The sequence below is a fragment of the Saccopteryx bilineata genome, chromosome 4, assembly GCF_036850765.1.
Source record: "Saccopteryx bilineata isolate mSacBil1 chromosome 4, mSacBil1_pri_phased_curated, whole genome shotgun sequence".
NCBI classification, from domain to species: domain Eukaryota; kingdom Metazoa; phylum Chordata; class Mammalia; order Chiroptera; family Emballonuridae; genus Saccopteryx; species Saccopteryx bilineata.
Window position 1 is genome coordinate 50,067,339 of NC_089493.1, and position 21,883 is coordinate 50,089,221.

The following is a 21,883-nucleotide window of genomic DNA, read 5'->3' on the forward strand; positions in this document are numbered from 1 at the left end:
TTCATTCATATGGAAACTAATGAACAGAATGAACTAACAAGCAAAATGAAGATAAGACTCATAGAGAGCAGGCTGACAGCTGTTGGTTGGGGGCTGGGTGAGGGGATGGAGGGATTGAGCAAAAAAAGAAAAAAAAATCATGGACATGGACAGCAGTGTGGTGATTTCTAGGGGACGGGAGGCAGAGGAGGATACAGGAGAGATAAATGGTGACCACACAACCTAGTGTATAGTTGATGTGTTGTAGAATTGTGCACCTGAAATCTGTATAATTTTGTTAACCAGTGTCACCCCATAAATTCAATTAAAAGGAAACAAAAAACTAATACAAGGTCAGAACGTGACCAAACCTCCAAAAGCAACCTTAGAGCTGGAAATGGCAGCACGTGATTTCAATTTCTTCTGAGGAGACTTCCTTCGGAACAATTCAAAAATTATGTAGGACATTCTCTGAGTCTTCTTCAATACGGGATATCTTGATGAAACACACAACAAATTTGACCATAAGCTATTCTTAGTCACACAATGGGAATGCCAAATAAATGTCATTCAACACTTAGATTTAATTTAGACAAGATACAAGGTGACTGGCAGAAATCAGTGAAATAACAAAAGGTCCTCCAACATAGAGCAAATCCCATCTCTGGTGGAAAGTGACATTAATTTTGGATCTGAGCTCTCCACAGATATTTGTTATGTTAGCAAAAGCCTACAAAAAAAATCTAGGGCCCTGGCCGGTTGGCTCAGTGGTAGAGCGTCGGCCTGGTGTGCAGGAGTCCCGGGTTCGATTCCCAGCCAGGGCACACAGGAGAAGTGCCCATCTGCTTCTCCACCCTTTCCCCTCTCCTTCCTCTCTGTCTCTCTCTTCCCCTCCCGCAGCCAAGGCTCCACTGGAGCAAAGTTGGCCCGGGCGCTGGGGATGGCTCTGTGGCCTCTGCCTCAGGTGCTAGAATGGCTCTGGTCGCAACAGAGCAACGCCCCAGATGGGCAGAGCATCGCCCCCTGGTGGGCGTGCTGGGTGGATCCCGGTCGGGTACATGGGGAAGTCTGACTGCCTCCCCGTTTCCAACTTCAGAAAAATACACACACACACACACACACACACACACACACAAAATCTAGGTTTGGCTATTTCACTTTTAAAGGGATTAAAAATACATATTTATTTTTGAAATGCATATAGGATTTTTCTAAACCAAAGGAGCCACATGTGAACCATGCAACAAAATGACATTCAGATAAAATAAAATTCAAAAAAAGAAACAAAGTGTCTATAAACTATGAAAGAAAAGATTCACATACAAAAACCCTGAAGTTAATTTCTATACAGATTATTTTTCTGGGCATTATAAATTGAGATATAATTTTCACTGAGCAAAACAGTATTTTCAGTTTTCTTTATAATGTCTTTTTTCTTGAAGAAAAAAAAATGAAATCAGTACTATATGGACCTAGATATTTTAAGAGATGAAAGCAACTATGTTAAAGACGGTGATCCATATGAAATTGAAATATTTAATTTTCTTCTAAATTATAATTATGCAACTTCTTTACAATGTTTAAACTTGATTTATAAAATTTATAGTTAATATCTGATTCTAAATATGGCTTTATGAATGTTTTTATATAATTCTAGTTGTTCTACCTCAGCAGAACTGAGCAGAAACTCAGCAGATATTTCTTCCAAAAGAAATTAATTACCAAAAAAACAAACGAAGACTCAATGACTCAAGAATAGTGCTGTAATTTGGCATTACTGTTAATAGAACACAAATTATGTGATAATGTTCATTACAACAATGTAACTAATAATTTTGCTGAAATGAAAGCAAGGAAAATAAACTATGAGATTAACATGTAATAATTATAAATTATGTATGTTTTTATTTTATTACTCATCCAAACATCACTAATCCATCATTAAAACATCCAGACATGCAATAGTAATTAAATTTAGTTGTTTCTGCTACTTTGCTGACTTTAGCTAAATAAAAATCAGAGCTTTATATGCCACTTTTCATCATTAGGAAAAGATATTGTCAAGGTAGAAACAGAAGCACTTTATATAACTGTTGGATAGCTTCCTTTCTTTGCTGGCGTCATTTGTAGTGCTTATATATATTTAGACATGTGGTCTGTGCCCTCTGTTTGTTTTCCTAGTTCAGACCCAGCACATGCTAGGGGCAGACCCTGTTTTATTTGATCATCATGAGAGCACTGCAAGGAAGGGACTGTTGACCTCATTTTACAAATGAAGAAACTAAAACTCGGCCCTGGCCGGTTGGCTCAGCGGTAGAGCGTCGGCCTGGCGTGCGGGGGACCCGGGTTCGATTCCCGGCCAGGGCACATAGGAGAAGCGCCCATTTGCTTCTCCACCCCCGCCCCCCCTCCTTCCTCTCTGTCTCTCTCTTCCCCTCCCGCAGCCGGGGCTCCATTGGAGCAGAGATGGCCCGGGCACTGGGGATGGCTCCTTGGCCTCTGCCCCAGGCGCTGGAGTGGCTCTGGTCGCGGCGGAGCGACGCCCGGGAGGGGCAGAGCGTCGCCCCTGGTGGGCGTGCTGGGTGGATCCCGGTCGGGCGCATGCGGGAGTCTGTCTGGCTGTCTCTCCCCGTTTCCAGCTTCAGGAAAAAAAAAAAAGTCTATGCTTGCATCACTGCATTCAGCCTATTAGAACTAGGGATTGCTACAAACATTTTGTGGAAATGCTAAGTGTTATCAAAGTTTGCAAAGAAAGAGATCACTGCACCCAGAGTGAGGAAAGAAAGACCTGGAAGAATAGCTGGGGAATTTCTGGTTCTGGCAAACTGATAATCAAAGGATCCTTTTTACTAAAACAATTCAGGTGCTGGACGAAGTCTGCATCACATGCTAGAGAAATGTATCAGCAAGATAACACAAAGGCAAGAAGTCACAAAGCCCCCAAACAAAAAGAAACCAGGAACCCTGTAAGGTAAGCTGCTTTCACTATCAAAGATTCTGCTGTCAGACTTTGTAAATAAGAGATGAAACCCAAGGTCCATCAAAGGCAGGGACTCTAACAGGAGACCTCACCACAAGGAAGGCTAGGACTCTAGAGATAAGTAAATGCAAACTCCTACCAAACAGAAGGAGACAATAAGGAAAGTTATCTCTCTGGAAAAAAAAATCTCTCCCAAGAATTCAGAACCATTACCTTGCTTTCAGAGGGGTTTCTGATCCAAATTCACACTCACTACCTCTGTGATCCAAGAAATGTCAAGTGGAAAAATTAAAGTGGTTACAAACAGGTGAAAGCTTTGTAGCTCCCTTTAATACAAGCATGTCCACACCTGGAAACTAAACACCATGAAGAACAGCAAAAACAACAGATGATAGAGAGCTCAAAGAACAGATATTAAAATATATAATAACTATGCTCAATATGTTTAAAGAAAAAGCTTAAAAATATGAAAAAAATGAATGGATTTGAAAAGAACCTCAGATATAGCTTTTAGAAATTAAAATAATAAATAAAAAGTCATTGAAGAATAAATAGCAGACTAGACCTAGCTGAAGAGAAAATTAGTTAACTGAAAGAAGATCTCCAAAAAAGTATCCAGAATGTACTCCAGAGAGAGTGAGACATAGAAAATACGACAGAGCAAGTCAGAGACGTGGAACCTATTTCTCCAGGAAAAATACAATGGTCTTCTCTGTGCTATTTGAAGAGATAACTGATCAAGTTCTAGAATTGTTGAAAGTCACCAGTCCTCAGATCCAAGAGGTAAAATTAGGTATGGCAGAGACAGCTGGTGCTCACCAAATATTCCATATGCTTTCCTACATTTTTCAGACTTCCTTGCAGTTAGGCTGGGGCCATAGGGTTATTTCTGGTTAACATTACGTCTAGGCCAGGGCAGTTAAGCAGTACTCCTTGTAGTAGATATCCCAAAGCCCTTAGGAGGGAACTCTTCCCCCCTTCAAAAAAACTGAGCCACTCATCCTACTACGGAATTGTTTTTGACCAAACACCACTACACCTTGACCATGTTATACTCCCCGCCCAGGGGCAGCACACATCCACTGATGATGGGTACATAGTCCTGGCTTCCTTTCCTCATTTGGGACACATCTGAAAGGCAAACCCCATTCCAGAGCCCTCTGTGGGATCAGCCGAGGCTCCGCTGCAACTTCTCCTTCTCCCCAGTCCTGCTTTCCTCACTTCCCTACAGGTGTTGCTGAGAACTCACCGTGATGAACTTCCTGCACACAAATCTTTGGTTCGGAGTCTGTTTCTGGGGAACACAATCTAAGACATTGCCCCTTCTTCCCTTTCTGTGGCAAACCATGAGGCCACATGCTCCAGATGGTGCAGCTATAAAATTGCAGCTCATCCATCTGCCTGGGTCCCTCACGGTTCCCCACAGAGTACTCAGTTATGTAATGTGAATGTGAAATGAATCTGTGCCATGTTAAGTCATGCTATCTGGAAGAATTTTTAAAGTCAGCATAGCCTAGCTCTTTCTGCCTAATACAGTTACTCATGTTAAAATAGAGTAGCCCTGGCCAGTTGGCTCAGTGGATAGAGCACGGGCCCTGCATGCAGACTTCCCGAGTTCAATTCCGGTCAGGGCACACAAGAGAAGCGACCATCGGCTTCTCTTCCCTTCACTCTCCCCCTTCTCTCTCTCTTCCCCTCCTGCAGCAAGTGGTTCAATTGATCCGAGCGTCAGCTTCAGGCACTGAGGATAGCTCAGTTGAATTGAGCATCAACTCCATATGGGGGTTGCCAGGTGGATCCTGGTTGGGGTACATGCAGGAATCTGTCTATCTCCCCTCCTCTCACTTAAAAAAATAGCTGGAATAACCACTAAACTAATAAATATACAGTATATTTCTAGATATAATTACAAAAGAAGTGAAGGAGAAAATAGAATGTTAAAAGGAAAAGAGAAAACAAGAATGTAAAAATCCAAAGACAGCAGAAAAGGAACGGATAACTAACCAGAGAAAACAGGACACATGGAAAGCTCATAAGCTTATTGAAATAAATGCAAATGTGTCGATACTCGTTGCAAGTATAAACAGACTGCACAGTCTCATTAAATAATAAATATTGTCAAACTAGATAAAATCCAACTATGTGTCATTTATATGAGGCACAGTTAAAATACAAGGACAGGGAAGGAGAGTCAATGGAAAGAAAGAAACCAGACAAATAACAAAAACAACAAGCTGGAGTGACTATGTGACTATCAGATTCCAAGACAAAAAGCATTACTGGACACAAAGAGAATCACTACGAAATAATAAGAAATTTACTTCACCAGAAAGATATAACGACTATAAACTTGGACGTACCTAAAAATCACAGACTCAAAATATATAAAGTAAAAATTTACTTATCTACAAGGAATAATTCACAAATATGCAATTATAGTGGAAGACTTTGACACATCTCAATTATGGTAGACCAAGTTGAACAAATCAGTAATATAAAAGTATTTGATCTTATTAGACATATATGGAATACTGCCCCCAACAATTGCTTATACAATATTTTTAGGTACACTTAAAAGACTAATGAAAATTAATCATGTGTTAAGCCATAAAGCTAGTCTGAACAAATTTCAAGTATTAGAATAATACAGAGAGCATTCTATTTTTTTTAAAGACTTTATTCAATTTTCAGAGAGGAGAAAAAGAGAGAGAGGGAAAGAGGGACAGAGAGAGAGAGAAGAGGGAGGATCAGGAAGTATCAAACTCCCATATGTGCCTTGACTAGGCAAGCCCCGGGTTTCGAACTGGCGACCTCAGTGTTCCAGGTTGATGCTTTATCCCACTGTGCCACCATGGGTCAGACTACAGAAAGCATTCTAAAACAACAATCGATTGAGTTAAATTAATAGTATAAAAACTCCATTTTATATTTGGGAACTAAAAAAACTAAACACTTCTAAGCAATCATAAGTCATAAGAAATCAAAGAAATCAAATCATAAGAAATCAAAATGAAAATGAGAAATTAATTAGAATATGCCCTGGCCAGGTTGCTCATTTGGTTAGAGTGTCATCCCAATATGTCAAGGTTGTGGGTCAGGGCACATACAAGAATCAACCAATGAATGCATAAATAAGTGGAACAATAAATTGATGTTTCTTTCTCATTTCTTTCTTTCTCTCTCTCCCTTTCCATTTCTGACTCTATAAAACCAATAAACAAATAAAAAAGGAGATTAATTAGAATAGCACATGTGGACTGCAGTTGAAGCAATACTTAAAGGGCAATACATATACTTAATTGCTTACATTATAAGGCAGTGATTAACTTAAGAAGTTAGACAGCAAACAAAAATAAGCCCAAAGTAGAAAGAAAATAAAAATAACAACAGACAGAGATATAAAATACATAATAGAAGCTCCACTGAACCTAAATTTTCCTCTTTTAAAAAATTAAAAAATACAAACTCACAAGATTAATGAAGAAGGAAGAAAGGCCCTGGCCACTTGGCTCAGTGATTGAGCATCGGCCTGGCGTGCGGGGGACCCGGGTTCGATTCCCGGCCAGGGCACATAGGAGAAGCGCCCATCTGCTTCTCCACCCCCCCCTCCTTCCTCTCTGTCTCTCTCTTCCCCTCCCGCAGCCAAGGCTCCATTGAAGCAAAGATGGCCCGGGCGCTGGGGATGGCTCCATGGCCTCTGCCTCAGGCGCTAGAGTGGCTCTGGTCTCGGCAGAGCGACGCCCCGGAGGGGCAGAGCATCGCCTCCTGGTGGGCAGAGCGTCGCCCCTGGTGGGCCTGCCGGTGGATCCTGGTCGGGCGCGAGTCTGTCTGACTATCTCTCCCCGTTTCCAGCTTCAGAAAAATACAAAAAAAAAAAAGAAGAAAAACAAAAATCACATGATCATGTCAATTGATGCAGAAACAGCATTTCACAAGATCCAATACTCTTTCACAATAAGAAAACACTGAGGAAAGTTAAGAGTAGTGCTATTCAATCCAGTAAAGCTTATCTATGAAAAACCCACATTTAACATACTTCTTGAGAGAAAATAAAAAGCTTTCCGCCTAAGACTAGGAATAAGACAGGGACGTCTGCTCTCACCACTTCTATTCAGTATCATAGTGGAGGGCCTAGCTAGGTCAACTGAACCAGGAAAATAAATAAAACGCATCCAGACTGGGAAGGAAGAAGCAAAACTGTTTATAGATGACATGATCTTATGTATAGGAAATCTTAAATCTTAAATACTAAAAAACTATTAAAACTAATAAATGAGTTCAATAAGATTGCAGGATATAAGATCAATATACAAAACTCAGTTTTATTTCTTTATACAAGCAATGAACAATCTGAAAATGAAGTTAAGGGAACAATTTCATTTACAACAGCATCAAAAACTATAAAATCTTAGGAATAAGTTTAACAGATTATTTTAATGATCCAAGACCTGAAGACTTGAAAGCTATAAAATATCACCGAGAGAAATTAAAGAAGACCTAAATATAGGTAAAGATAACTCATGTTCATGAATTAAAAGACAACACTGTTGATATGGTAATGCTCACCAAACTGATCAACAGATTCAATGCAATCTCTATCAAATTCCCAGCTGCTTTTTTTTTTCCTTTCAGAAACTGACAAGCAGATCTTTAAATTCATATGGAAATGAAAGAGACCCTGAACAGCCAAAACAATCTTGAAAAAGAACAAAGTTGAAAGTCTCACATTTCCCAAAACTTATTGCAAAGCTAAATAATCAAGACAATGTGATATTGGCATAAGAATAGACAAATATATCAATGGAACAGAATTCAGAGTCTAGAAATAAGCCCTTGCATTTACAGTCAATTGATTTTCAATAATGGTGCCAAGGCAGTTGAATGAAGAGTAGTCCTTCCAACATATGGTGCTGGAACTACTTGATACTCACATTTAAAAGAAAAGAATAAAGTTGGACTACTTTCTCACACTACATGCAATAATTAACTTAAAAATGAACCAAAGACCTAACTGAGAAAGATAAAACTCTTAGAAGAAAAAAATAGAAGTAAGTCTTCATGGCTTTGGATTAGCTAAAGTTTTCTTAGGTATGACACCAAAAGCACAAGGAGCAACAACAGAAAAAACAGATAACATCAAAATTTAAAACTTTTGTGCTTCAAAGGATATTATCAATAAAGTGGAAGAAAAAAAAAAACACCCAAGACATAGAATGGGAGAAAATATTTATAATCACATACCTGATAAGGGACTTGCATCCAGAATATATAAAGAACTTTTACAACTCAACAGTAAAAAGACAAAAATGGCCCAATTTAAAAATGGGCAAATGACTTGAATAGCCATTTTTCCAAAGAAGATATACAAGTGGGCAATAAACACATGAGAAGATGCTCAACACCACTAATCATTAGGGAAAACAAATCAAAACTCCAGTGAGATACCACCTCATACTCATTAGGATGCTACTATATATATAGTATTAAAAACACACACAGAAAACAACAGTGCCGGTATGGGTGTGGAGAAACTGGAATCTTTGTGAATTATTGGTGGGAATGTAAAAATGGTACAGCCACTGTAGAAAACAGTATGGTGGTTCCTCAACTTAACAGATTTACCAAATGATCTAGTAATTCCACTGCTGGGTATACAGCCAAAAGAGCTGAAAGCAGGGTCTCAAAGAGATATTTATTCACCTATATTCATAGCAGCATTATTCACAATAGCTAAAACATAGAGGAAAGCCAGTGTTCACTAATAGAGGAATGGATAAGCACAATGTGGTATAAACATACAATGGGATATCATTAAGCTTTAAAAAGGATGGAAAGTCTGACATATGCTACAACATGAATGAACCTTGAGGACATTATGCTAAGTGATATAAATAAGGCAGTTATTGCCTCACCAGGCAGTGGCACAGTGGATACAGCATCAGACTGGGATACAGAGGACCCAGGTTCAAAACCTTGAGGTCGCCAGCTTGAGTGTGGGCTCACCAGCTTGAGTGCAGGCTCACTAGCTTGAGTGTGGGGACGCTGGCTTGAGTGTGGGATCATAAACATGACCCCATGGTCGCTGGCTTGAGCCCAAAGGTTGCTGGCTTGAAGCCCAGGGTCACTGGCTTGAGCCCAAGCTTGCTGGCTTGAGCAAGGAGTCACTCACTCTGGTGTAGCCCCCAGTCAAGGCACATATAAAAAAGCAATTAATGAACAACTAAGGAGTTGCAACAAAGAATTGATGCTTCTCATCTCTCTCCCTTCCTGTCTGTCTGTCCCTATCTGTCCCTTTCTCTGTCACACACTAAATAAATAAATAAGGCAGTTACAAAATGATAAATACTGTATGATTCCCCTTATATGAGGTACCAGACTAGTCAAAATCATAAAGACAGAAAGTATAATGGTAGTTCTCTGAGGCTGGGGGGAAGGGAAAATAAGAAGTTATTGTTTCATGGGTATAGAGTTTCAGTTTTATAAGATAAGAATTATGCAAATGAATGGTGGTGATAGTTGCACAAACAATGTGAATATGTTTAATATCACTGAACTGCACACTTAAAAATGGTTAAGATAGTCACTTTTTTGCTAAGTATACTTTACCATAATATAAAAAGTTTATTATAGAGTTAGCACATGACCCAACAATTCCACTCCTAGGTGTATATCTAACAGAACTGAAAATATGCCCATATAAAAACTTGTACACAAATGTTCACAGCAGCATTATTCATAATAGCCAAAAGTTGAATCAATGCATGTGTCCAACAACTGATGAATGAATAAAAACTGTGGAATATCCATATAATGGAATATTATTCAGCCATAAAAAATGAATGAAGTACCAATACATGCCACAGCCCAGATAAACCTTGAAAATATTTTTTTTTTCATTTTTCCGAAGCTTGAAATGGGGAGGCAGTCAGACAGACTCCCGCATGTGCCCACCGGGATCCACCCAGCATGCCCACCAGGGGGCGATGCTCTGCCCTTCTGGGGCGTCGCTCTGTTGCATCCAGAGCCATTCTAGCGCCCGAGGCAGAGGCCACAGAGCCATCCCCAGTGCCCGGGCCATCCTTGCTCCAATGGAGCCCCGACTGCGGGAGGGGAAGAGAGAAACAGAGAGGAAGGAGAGGGGGAGGGGTGGAGAAGCAAATGGGCGCCTCTCCTGTGTGCCCTGGCCGGGAATCGAACCCGGGACTCCCGCACGCCAGGCTGACGCTCCACCACTGAGCCAACCGGCCAGGGCCGAAAACATTTTTCTAAGCAAAAAAGCCATTCACAAAAGGCCACCTATGGTTTGATCTCTCATTTATACAAAATGCTCAAAATAGGCAAATCCATAGAGAGAGAAAGTAAATTAGTGGTTGCCATAGGCCTGGGAATGGGGGTGAGATGGGGTGGGGTGGGAAATGTCCACTAATTGTACAGAGTTTCTTTGTAAAGTGATGAGAATGTTCTAAAATTGATTGTGATGATGATTTTGTGCAAACTTTGTGTGTGCAAACATACTAAAACCCACTGAACTTTTAAAGGGTGAATTTTATGGTATGTGAATTATATTTCAACAAAGCTGTTATATAAAAAAAACCTTTCAGGAAGCTGTAGAATTGAGTTGTTCCCCATACAACTTCACAAGTTGCCATTCATGTAGACAAAAAGGTAAATGGTGCTCCCTTGGAGTGCACTATATGGTGGCCCTGCTCAGACATTTTAAAGGTAAATAGAACCAAACACTCAGAAGTGTGTAACTGTGCTTGACCAGGCAGTGGCGCAGTGCATAGAGAGATAGAGTGAAGGACCCCGGTTTGAAACCCCGAGGTCTCCAGCTTGAGCATAGGCTCACCAGCTTGAGCGCAGGGTTTCTGGCTTGAAGCCCAAGATTGCTGGCTTGAGCCCAGGGTTGCTGGCTTGAGCAAGGGGTCACTCGCATTGCTGCAGCCCCCTGGTCAAGGCACATGTGAGAAAGCAATCAATGAACAACTAAGGAGACTAAGGAGCCACAGCAAAGAACTGATGCTTCCCTTCCTGTCTGTCCTTATCTGTCTCTCTCTCTCTCTCTCTCTCTCTCTCTCTCTGTCACACACACACAAAAAGAAGTGTGTATTGTAATATTATAAATTTTTTCCATAGAATAAATAGGCAACATTCTCCAACTTGTTTGTGGTTGGAATAATCTTAATCCCAAATCCAGGTAAGGGCACTATAAGAAGGAAAAATTACACCTCAATTCATTAAATAGATTTAAGGATCCTAAACAAAATATTAGTTAATGGATCCTAGCAATATATTAAACAGATAATAATTAAATCATGACCAAGCTGTATTTAAATGCAAGGCTGATTTACATTAGCAATCAATCAATGTAACTCACTCCATTAACAACTTAAATGAATCCAGTACGACCACCTCAAAAGATATATTGAGAAAAAAAGGTTCAGTAAAATCCATTCCTAACTAAAGCAAAAGAAAAGAAAAAAAAATCCTAGGAAACTAGGGATAGAGGAGCCTTACCCTGATAAATATATATTACTTACACACACACACCCCTAACATTATAATAAATGATGAAATGTTAAATTATTCCTTTTGATTAAAATCAAGAGCAATACCAAGATGCCAGCAATCACCACTGCTACTGTATTTTAATAAACTCCCACGTGATTCTGATGGTGACCCAAGCACCCACTTTGAGAAATCCTGGGCTGGGGAAACCATTTGCCTGCTGAGACGGCTGCTTGTTCCCGGGTGCCCAAGACCACCTACCCAACACCACTCCCAGCCATTTACTGGCCTATGTTTCTTTTCTTTCATAATAATCCCACTGATCTATTTAACTTTTCTTGGATCTTCACAATAACTCTGTGAGACTGGCCTGCCAGATACTATCTCCATTTTACAGATAAGGAAACTGAGGCTTAGAGAGTTACGAGTCTTGCTGGAGTTCCCACAGAAACAACAGAGTTGCAGTACGAGGCTGGGAAATTCTCTCTTTGCGAAGCACCTCAGGGAATCCTGTCTGTGCTCTGAACTAAGGCGTCTGGGATAATGTCATGTGTTTGCCTGTAGAGTGTAGCCTGTGGGCCAAGGCTGTAGTTAATAAACGATTCTCAATTTAACACAAAATGCCTGTGTTTCATGTCAAAGTGTCACACTATGTTCCATATTAACTTGCACATAGATGTCTCCGTTTTGTCTCTAAATTTAGTCTATTTAGGAATCAAAGCCTACATATTTCTTTCATATCCCTTGGCTGTTTGTTCAAATCTTTAATAACTGGTTAACATATCCAGGCCTGTTTTTAGACCAGAAATTAGGAGACTAGAAATTAGGAGGCACATACCCAAGTCCCACCTTCTAAGGGGAGGGAGAAACTGCCTTTTTCTGTGAGTCATCTACCAGGCAGCAATGTGCCAGAACTACAACTGACAAGGCTGAGGTGCTGCCCCCCCCTCCCCCACTCCCTGGGTGTGTCTCAGAGAAGGCAGGGAAGTGGCCCCCGCTACACAGCTAGTTGATAGACAGGGCAGGGGTTGTAACCACCATGCACAGGGACTCAGGGAAAAGAGAGGACACCTGCAGTGTCATGAAGAAGGAAGCCAGAAATGGAATCAGAGGGTAGGAAGGAGGAAAGCCTTCATCAAACAGAGATCAAGAGAAGTGAATGCCCAAGCTGGTGGGGAGACTCAAGGGACCACTGGTGTGGCTAGAGAAGAGCGTCTACGGATGAAAAATAGAGCAGGAGGTGGGTAGCAGACAGGCATGCCAATAACCAGGTGAGGAAGCCCAGGTTCGAGTCTGTGGGAGGGGCTGCTCAAATCTCCTGACACGCTCTACTGATCCCAGTGCCCTGCAGGGGAGGGCCTAGGAGTCAATAATAATAATGACAGCCAACATGAGTCACCGTATACCAGGCACTTCACATGAGTTCTTATTTAATCCTCACTATAATCCTAGGAAGCAGATACCACTACCACCCCAATTTACAGATGGGGAAACTGAGGTACGTAGATTAAGTATCCTGCCCAAGGTCACACTGCAGACTGGCTTGGGGGCTCACAGAGTCCACCAAAAGTACGCTTAACATTTGTATGAAGTCTCCTATTCTAAATATTTATGTAAATTATGCTTTTTTCTCCTTAATATACTTACACCTGTTTTATTTTTATTTTTTATTTTTGACAAAAACAGAAAGAGTCAGAGAGAGGGACAGATAGACAAGAAGGGAGAGAGATGAAAAGCCTCAATTCTTCTTTGCAGCTTCTTAGTTGTTCAGTAATTGCTTTCTCATAGGTACCTTGACTGGGCGGCTCCAGCAGAACGAGTGACCCCTTGCTCAAGCCAGCGACCTTGGACTCAAGGTAGTGATCTTGGGCTCAAGCCAGTGACCTTTGGGCTCAAGCCAGTGACCAGGGGTCATGTCTATGATCCCACGCTCAAGCCAGCGATCCCTCGCTCAAGCTGGTGAGCCCATACTCAAGCCAGATGAGCCCGTACTTAAGCCTGGCGACCTCGGGGCTTTGAACCTGGGTCCTCCGCGTCCTAGTCTGACACTCTATCCACTGCACCACCGCCTGGTCAGGCTACTTACACCTACCTGTTTTAATACTAAAAACTGCCTTTCCCTCTCCCACACCAAATCCTCCTATAAGACTACTCTCCAGGTGGGCAGGGCCACTTTGTTCTCATCTGAGGTAGGAACCTTGGGCATGATGCTGGCAAGCACAGTAGTGGACGTGGCAGCCCAAGGGAGGTTTTAGCCTTCCGAGGTTTCCTGGTCTTCATCTTTGGAATTCCAGCAGGTTACCCAAATACCCACTGAGACAGCTCTCCATGTCTTTCCCGCACACACTCCGAACCTGAACTTGACCAAAACACCCAGGGAAACATCCGAGCAGGCACCCATGATCCCCACACCTGCCCTGAGGTTTCCCATCTCCAGGCCTTTGCTCACACCATTCCTTCCACCTGGAATGCTCCCTCCATCTCCCAAATCCTACCCACCCTCACAACCTATCTTAAAGGTGGCCCCTTCATTGGGCTGTCCCTCATCCCTCCTCCACCCTGAAGGAAGTGCCCACTCTCTCCTCTGAACCTATCTGTCCCTCTCTTAGGACACACCCTAACCCACTTAGCAACAGAAGTGCTGTGCAAGGGCAGGATCTGTATATGATTCTCTGTGCCCTGCACAGAGTAACGCCTTGCACACAGTGGGCAGTCAATAAAAATCTCATGAGTGAATGGGTCAAGAATCATCCTGTGTTTGCACTATTCACAGCCACTAGTGCTCTGTGGGTAGAATCAACCGCTGAAATGCACACACCAGAAAGGCAAGTGGATGGCCCTCTGAGACCCGAGGCAGACGCTCTGCTCGACAGAGAGGGACCCCAGCCTCATTTTGGATTGTCTGTTACCTGCTGCATTCCTCATCTCTTCCTGCCAAATAGCCCTGCACTGTCTTCACTTTCCCCTCAATGTCATCTTGCTGGAATCACCTAGCTCCCCCGGCTTTTAGGGAGAGCATCTGGCAGCGTATCACTGCTTAATCTTCCATTCCTGCTGCTGAGTGTTGTAAGCTCTTGGCAGCAAACTGAGTGCAAAGGAGCTCTCCTCTCTGTGACACCCTCCTGATGGGACAGCCCACCCTGAAATAACACTTCTCCGCTCAAAAACCAAGGGAATCTGATGCCAATACAAGGGTTTCATGGTGTTCTCTTTGCAAGGGAAGGAGGGCAGGAACCAGTTGGTCAGAGCACACACAGCTCACAAGAAGACCAGCTTATTGAAAGTGCAGACGGACAATGAGTCCCAGGTGTTCTGGATAACTGCCCCTGAGTTCCTAGGCCCAGGAGACCAGGGGCAGGGCAAAGGCCCCCTCAACAACCCTCCTCATCACTTCAACCCCTGCCTGGCCAGGGCCCCCTGCAAGTGATGGGAACAATACCAAAGTACACCCTGGGGTGTCTTCACCCCTGGCCTGAGGTCAAGCATTCCTGTCAAGGCCCTATGAAAAGACCCCTACCTAACTAGATGGTGCTGGCCTCATCTCTTCAGCTTGAATCTGTAGTCTCGATGACTACTTCAGGATAAAGTACAGATGTTACAGGGAAGGGCTATGTCATAAACAAGTTTGGGGAACATTTCCATTTCCAGGTTTGGTGTAAGAGGATGAACAGGAAGCTCTCAGCCCCTGAAGAGTCTGGGAGGAACTCCTGGAAGAGAGGGGCCTACACTGCGCAGACTGGTTGAAGACAGAGCAGTCACCCTGTTGCAGAGGCCACGGCCTTGTCACCACCTGGAACTCAACCACTGTAGCGAGAGCACGTACCTGGGGCATCTGGTCGATTCTGAACAGCCTGGGCAGCTTCAGGCTCAGCATCTTGAAGCCGGGTAGGGAAGCCTGGTGGGTGGCAGCCGCTCCGTCACCAGGCTCACTCAAAGTTCCGACATGGCCTGGGAACCTCTGGCCGGCGGATGCCCAGGCTGCTTCCCTGAAAGAGGATGATGTGAAGAAATCCAGTCAGTCTCCGCCGAACGCCAGCTGGATCAAGACTGTCAGATTATTTACAGAACATACACTTGCTAGTGATGGCAAAATAACCAGGCTTTCTTAAAAAACAGCCAAACTACCAGACTGCTGAACCACTCCAAGAGTGCTGGAGGGAAGTGTTTAAATTATAACAGGGGTGATCATTAAATTGTAGAGCTGGAAACAGCTGTGGAGGTCACCCAATCTCCTCCCATTGCACGTGAGGGTCAGAGGGGTGGAGTAACTTCCCCAGAGTTACACAGCGAGGGGAGGGCTAGGACAGCTCACTTTCCACTGCAGCATGTGCTATCCCCTGAGCAGACGGTGTGATCTGAGTCTCAGTCCACCCGGTGGGCAGAAGAGGACCAAGAGCCGGGTTCCATCACCTACAGAGAAGCAGCAGCTCTCCTAGAAGACCGACCGGAGAAATAGTTGCCCGGAGACACACAAAAGAACCAGCCCAGTTAAATCCATCACACTTGCTGGAGAGAGAGCAACTCAGACTAGAGCAACTCAGACTAACAAGGTTGTTTAAATGCAGGAGTAAGACTGCTGAACAGCTGTGATTGTGAACTAGAGAAACCCACGTCCTCAGGACAGGCCCAGGGAACTGAAAATACAAGCTGGGTTCAGCAAAGAAAGAGCAGAGTTTGGAACACAGAGTCAACGCCTTCTCTACACCCATTACCATTGGGCCAACATCTGCAGCATCCTCACTGCCCCCAGAGGGTTTCTGTCCCTGCCTCGGAAGGCCTGAGAACCTTGCCTGTGCCTCTCCTTTGGCAGAAGCCAGACCTTCACAGGGGAAGCGACCCAGTGCCCCGCCACTGTTGGAGAGGACCCTCCAGGATGCTTGGAAATTCAGGCATGTGCCTGGCTAATCCTGGGCCTTCATCAAATACTTACTTAATTCTGTTAATTGAAGCAATGCTGTTCATCCTCTGAACTAAAAGTGTGTTTTTGTTTTTGTGGTTTGTTTATACTTTTACTTTCTATTCTAGTTCTTTATGTACTATGTGTTATCTGGAACTATGTAGCAAAATCCGATGTGGGTGGTAGGGATTGCACCACAACCATGTGACTATTCACTGAATGGTTAAAATGGTAACTTTTATGTTGTACATATTTTACCACAATAAAAATGTTATATAATATTTCCAAAATTATAGAATAATAAAGAAAACATTTTTTTTAAAGCACATGTATATTTTACCCAAGTTAAAAAACAAAAGTTATACTCTGCAAACAAGCAACACTGATGTGAGAGGGCCACGCACACCTTGTTTCTCTTGGCTTTCCAGGTCTAAGTTACCAAGCCAGAAGCACCACGAATTCACCCAGTGGCAGGGCAGAAGGTGAAGGTCCAGCCCTGGGGGAATCTCAGGTACACCAGAGAAACCGCAAACAGAAGTGGGACCACAGCTGGGTCCCTACAGACCTGCCCACCTTGCTCCTCTGGCTCTCCCTGGAGTAGACTCACTCTCATGGGCAGGAAAAAGAAAAGAAATGCTCCCTCCTCTCACAGCACACACTATCCGGGTAGGATGACTGGACTATACATCTAGAGTGAGGGGTAACAGAGCTTCTTGTCAAGGTGACTGCTGTGCTCTTCTCCTCCATGACCACCTCAAAATGATAGAACCATTAACCTGGAGAACCATCTGAAGACTAGCCAAACAAAATTCCTGTAACTAAGGATATTAAGAAGCCACGTTGAGAATGAATGTCAACTTTAATTGAAAAAATAAAATAAAAAAAGTAAAAGGTAGGTCCTGGCCGGTTAGCTCAATGGTAGAGCATTGGCCAGGCATGTGGATGTCCTGGGTTCGATTCCTGGCCAGGGCACACAGGAGAAGCACCCATCTGCTTCTCCACCCTTCCCCTCTCCTTCCTCTCTATCTCTCTCTTCCCCTCCTGCAGCCAAAGCTCCATCAGAGCAAGGTTGGCTCGGGCACTGAGGATGGCTCTATGGCTTCTGCCTCAGGTGCTAGAATGGCTCCAGTTGCAAAGGAGCAACGGCCTAGATGGGCAGAGCATTGCCCCCTAGTGGGCTTGCCGGGTGGATCCTAGTCAGGCACATACAAGTCTGTCTTTCTGCCTCCCTGCTTTTCACTTCAGAAAAATACAAAAATAAAAAAGTGAGAGGTAATAAAAGTAATATAGGATTCATTCAGCCACTGCTCATTGCATTTTTATCATGTGGCGAATAAGAGTAAAGTCTAATGTCTAGTTGATTATTCTTGGTGGGCTGTTGCAGCTGGAAGGAAAAGGTGAGAATTTAATGGACATAAACATTAACACTGTAGAGGTTTGTGAAACACAGAGTGGAGGGAAGTGGGCATCCTCCATAACATTCTTTTTTGTTGTTGTTGTTACATAGGAAAAAAAGATGCATAAGATAGTCCCTGTTCCCCGTCGACCTGGAAATGCTGAGGTCGCCGGTTCGAAACCCTGGGCTTGCCTGGTCAAGGCACATAGGGGAGTTGATGCTTCCAGCTCCTCCCCCCTTCTCTCTCTGCCTCTCTCTCTCCTCTCTAAAAATGAATAAATAAATTTAAAAAATTAAAAAAAACCCCACATACTATAAAAAAAAAGATAGTCCCTATTCCTAAGAAATGTACAAAGAAATAGGTGAGACATGCACCAACTAACTAGCACAGTCACCCTGAGAATGGGGGACACCCTCAGCCACTCTGCACCATGCCTGTGCAGGTCACCCTGCTGCCTGCTTTATCTTGTTCACTCTCACCATGCCATCTCTGGGAGCTGGCAGAGCAGGTAAGGACCCAGGTACTGGACTCCAGCCATGTGGATTCAAACACTGATTTGCCATTTCCTTTGCAACCCTGGGCAAGGAACCTAACTCCACATGCCTCAGTGTCCCCATCTGTAAAATGGAAACAACAGTAGTATTTTCCTCCTACGGTTGTTGTTATGATTAAAGAGAGAGAAGCCATGGGAAAGCCCTGTTAAGGTCCCAACAAATGCTTGCGTTATTACTAATTTCCACACAGAAGAAGAAAAAAGATTTAAAAAATATGAACAATAAAATGGCAATAAATCATATCTATCAACAATTGAATCTAAAAACCAAAATAAACAAGCAGAACAGAACAGACTCATAGATACAGAGAACATTTTGATGGTTGCCAGATGGGAGGGAGGCTGGGGAATGGGTGAAAAGGTGAAGGGATTAAGAAATACAAATTGGGCCTGGCCTGTGGTGGTGCAGTGGATAAAGCATCAACCTGGAATGCTGAGGTCGCTGGTTCAAAACCCCAGGTTTGCCTGGTCAAGGCACATGTGAGAAGCAAAAACTATGAGTTGATGCTTCCTGCTCCCCCAACCCCCATCTAAAATCAACAAAGAAAATCTTAAAAAAAAAAAAAAAGAAATACAAATGGTTGTTTTAGAATAGTCATAGAAATGTAAAGCACAGCATGGGGAATGTAGTCAATAATATTCCAATCACAGAGTATGGTGACAGATGGGTACAAGACTTAGGATGATCACTTAGTAATATATATGATGTCTAATCACTGGGTTGTACATCTGAAACTAATATAACATTGTCAACTGTAAAAAAAAAGAAAAAAATAATTTTATATTTTATAGGCGGGAAACCTGAGATATCAAAAAGTTAGGGGCTTGCCCAAGATTATACATGACTTGCTCCTGAACCCCAGCCCAGTGGCAGTCAGGGTCAAATGCCCACCTCGGCAAAATTACAAACAACTTTCAAATAGTTCACGATTGTGCTCGCTTCAGCAGCACATATACCAAATAGTTCACGATTAATTAAAACCAAAATAATTGTGTCTGTTAATGCAGTGTTTTCCAAAGTGCAGGTCACAACCTGTCAGTAGATTATAAAATCAATTTAGTGGGTCATGACTAGCATTTAAAAATAAAATAGTATGGAAAATAATAGAACAGAATATCAGTGTCATCCTTATGGTAAAGATAAGTATTGCTCCATGATGTCCCTGTTTGTTATGTATGTTAAGTTATATATATTTGTTTGTTATGTTATGTATGCTAATATGTGTGTACTGGGTTATAACAAAAGGGATTTTTTACTGATGGTCACAGTAAAAAGTCTGAAGAAATGTGCTAACGTCACAGAACACCTATACTGATTATGAGGAGCTATGGCCTTTAAAAATTTCATCTAGAGTCAGACACACCATGATGTGTCTGGAGTCTGGGGGACCAATGCTTCCAGATATCTGGACAGAAGAATGGCTGGACAAGAAGTCCTCCTAGCATTCCTTGGTATGTGGTAACAAGCACCCTGAGCATCCAAGCTTGAAAAACGTTCTAATGGTGGAACTCCAGCTCCTCAGAAGCCTTCTGATAAAGCGTGAAAGGAGGGAGGCACATGGGGCTCGGGACCTACGATAGCCAAGGTCAAGTCTCCCCTCTGCCCTCTCCTAGGTATGACCTTGGCTGGGCTAAGTAACTCCCTGATTCGTTGTCATCTGTGAAATAAGGATATTAATATCTACCTGGTCAGGGCTGTGGGGAATTAAAATGTACTAATGAATGTGAACATACTTATTACTACAAATTCTAAACAAACACCAGCAGTGTTACTACAACTCCTAGTAGCAGTGCCGCTACTGTTACTATAAATAACATCACTCAGGATAGTGGACCATCAGCTGCAACAACTCCTACAATGCAGGTTTGTAACCTGAGGTTAATAAAATTATAGGCAAAATTGTGTGTGTGTGCACGTATGGGCACATGTGTGTCCATGAACATGTGTGCTATGTCACTGGGGACAGGGCCGTGGCTTCCAGTGTTGCTTCAGTGAGCTAGAAAGGTTCAGAACCACTAGCTCTCCTTCCAGGCCGGAGGCACTGGGCTGGCTGTGCGTGGTGGGAAACAGCGGGACTTCCTGGGCCGTGTCTACCAGGTGGTGAAGGACAGCAGTGTCCCTGTGCAGAACCTGTCCCTGCACCCACTGGCCCAGCCTGCAATCCGGCCCTGCTGCCTGGGAAAGGCATGCCCTCAGCAGGTGTGCTGCAGAGGGACTGGGACCTGCACTCCCAGGGCAGCCTAGCCCCACCCATGAGGGCAATGGGAGTGGTTCTCCTTCAGACCCAGCTCTCCCCTAGGCCAGGCTGGGGAGGCAGTCCAGGGGGACCCAGCAGGCACTGTAAGCCAAGTGAGTTGGGGCACTGCCAGCACCACTACCCCTGGGGGCTACCCAGAGTGAGCCAGGCCGGGGGACTGGGGCTCCCAACCCATTCCTGAAACTCCCAGGAGTCTCCCCACTCCGGGCACACTCCGGCCTGTCCTCAAGCCTTGGACATCTGCTCACTGTCCACTGTCTGGGCCCAGCCCTCCCAGAAGGAGCTTTCCCTGAACCCCTACAGACGCAGTGAGGAGGTGGCAATCACAGGCTCTGGGTCAGACAGAAGTCCAGGCTTCTCTACACAGCAGCCGGAACCCTTGAGCACACTGCTGAGCCTGCTCGGCCTCACTCTCATCCCTCACCAACCGCAGGAGTGAAGGAAATGATGAGCATGGGGCTCTCTGCACAGTCCCTGGTCAGCAGCACCTCCATAAATGGCAGCTGATATTACCTTGGTTATATATTCTCTGGTTGCTTTAGGTGTGGTTGTTTTGGTGGCTACAATTTAGATTTCTCGAAGACCACGCAGATCTGCTTTTATATAAAGAGACAATAAAAACTTGCATACTGTTCTACTCAGAGGCAGTCCATTCATTCATTTGTCCATCCCTTTGCCCATCTATTCATAGTGAGTCTGTGCCGGCCACTGCACGGGGCACAGGGGGCGCAGTGGTGTGACCACCAGCAGAGCCTTGGCGGAGCCCCAGCAGAAGGGAGCTGCGCTGTGACAGGGCAGACTAAGTGCTATGTGGATGATGAAACAAGGTTGTATGGAAGTGTGTAGGCGGGGATGCGGTCAGATTTGGGGGGAAACGGGAGGATTACAGCTTTACAGAGACGGTGACATTTGTTGGGAGCATAAGAGATCAGAAAGAATCTGTCAGTTCGGGGAGGGCCCAGCTGGCAGAAGGAACAGCTTGCACAGAGGCACTCAGGCGTGTTATAGGCACAGCAACTCAGGCCTTTGAGCTCCTTTAGCAGAGTAGGAGGTATGTGTTTTCTGAGTAATAGGGGGCACAGTTGGGGAGTGTGTGCACGCGTGTGTAGGATGGAGTCCAGGTTACCACCGGGGCACCAGGGGGAAGTTTTTTATTTATTTATTTTCCTTCTCACATGTTTTCCCAGGCTTGCTCACTCGTCCACTTTCTTGCAGGAGGCTGCCGTGTGGGCAGGAGGGAAGGGAAAGCCGGCGCGTTCCATGGGGTCTTGGAGACCTCCCCTCGCTCCTGCTAAGGAGCCAAGCATCCTG

At 43.8% G+C, this 21,883-nt stretch overlaps 1 protein-coding gene across 2 annotated transcripts in view; it reads right to left on the reverse strand.

The window, feature by feature from the left end:
• The window catches only part of PAQR5 (progestin and adipoQ receptor family member 5), an 85,597-nt gene that overhangs the window by 36,955 nt on the left and 26,759 nt on the right, over positions 1-21,883 (reverse strand). Inside the window, exons 1-2 of one of the 2 annotated variants that reach the window (XM_066276019.1) lie at positions 15,540-15,600; positions 15,291-15,453 (exon numbers count right to left, since the gene is read on the reverse strand). In XM_066276019.1, coding sequence (XP_066132116.1) covers positions 15,291-15,341 — 51 coding nt within the window. In that variant the 5' untranslated portion in view covers positions 15,342-15,453; positions 15,540-15,600. Of the gene's footprint in view, positions 1-15,290; positions 15,454-15,539; positions 15,601-21,883 lie in introns of those variants that run through there. The other variant, XM_066276018.1, reaches the window with a different exon arrangement.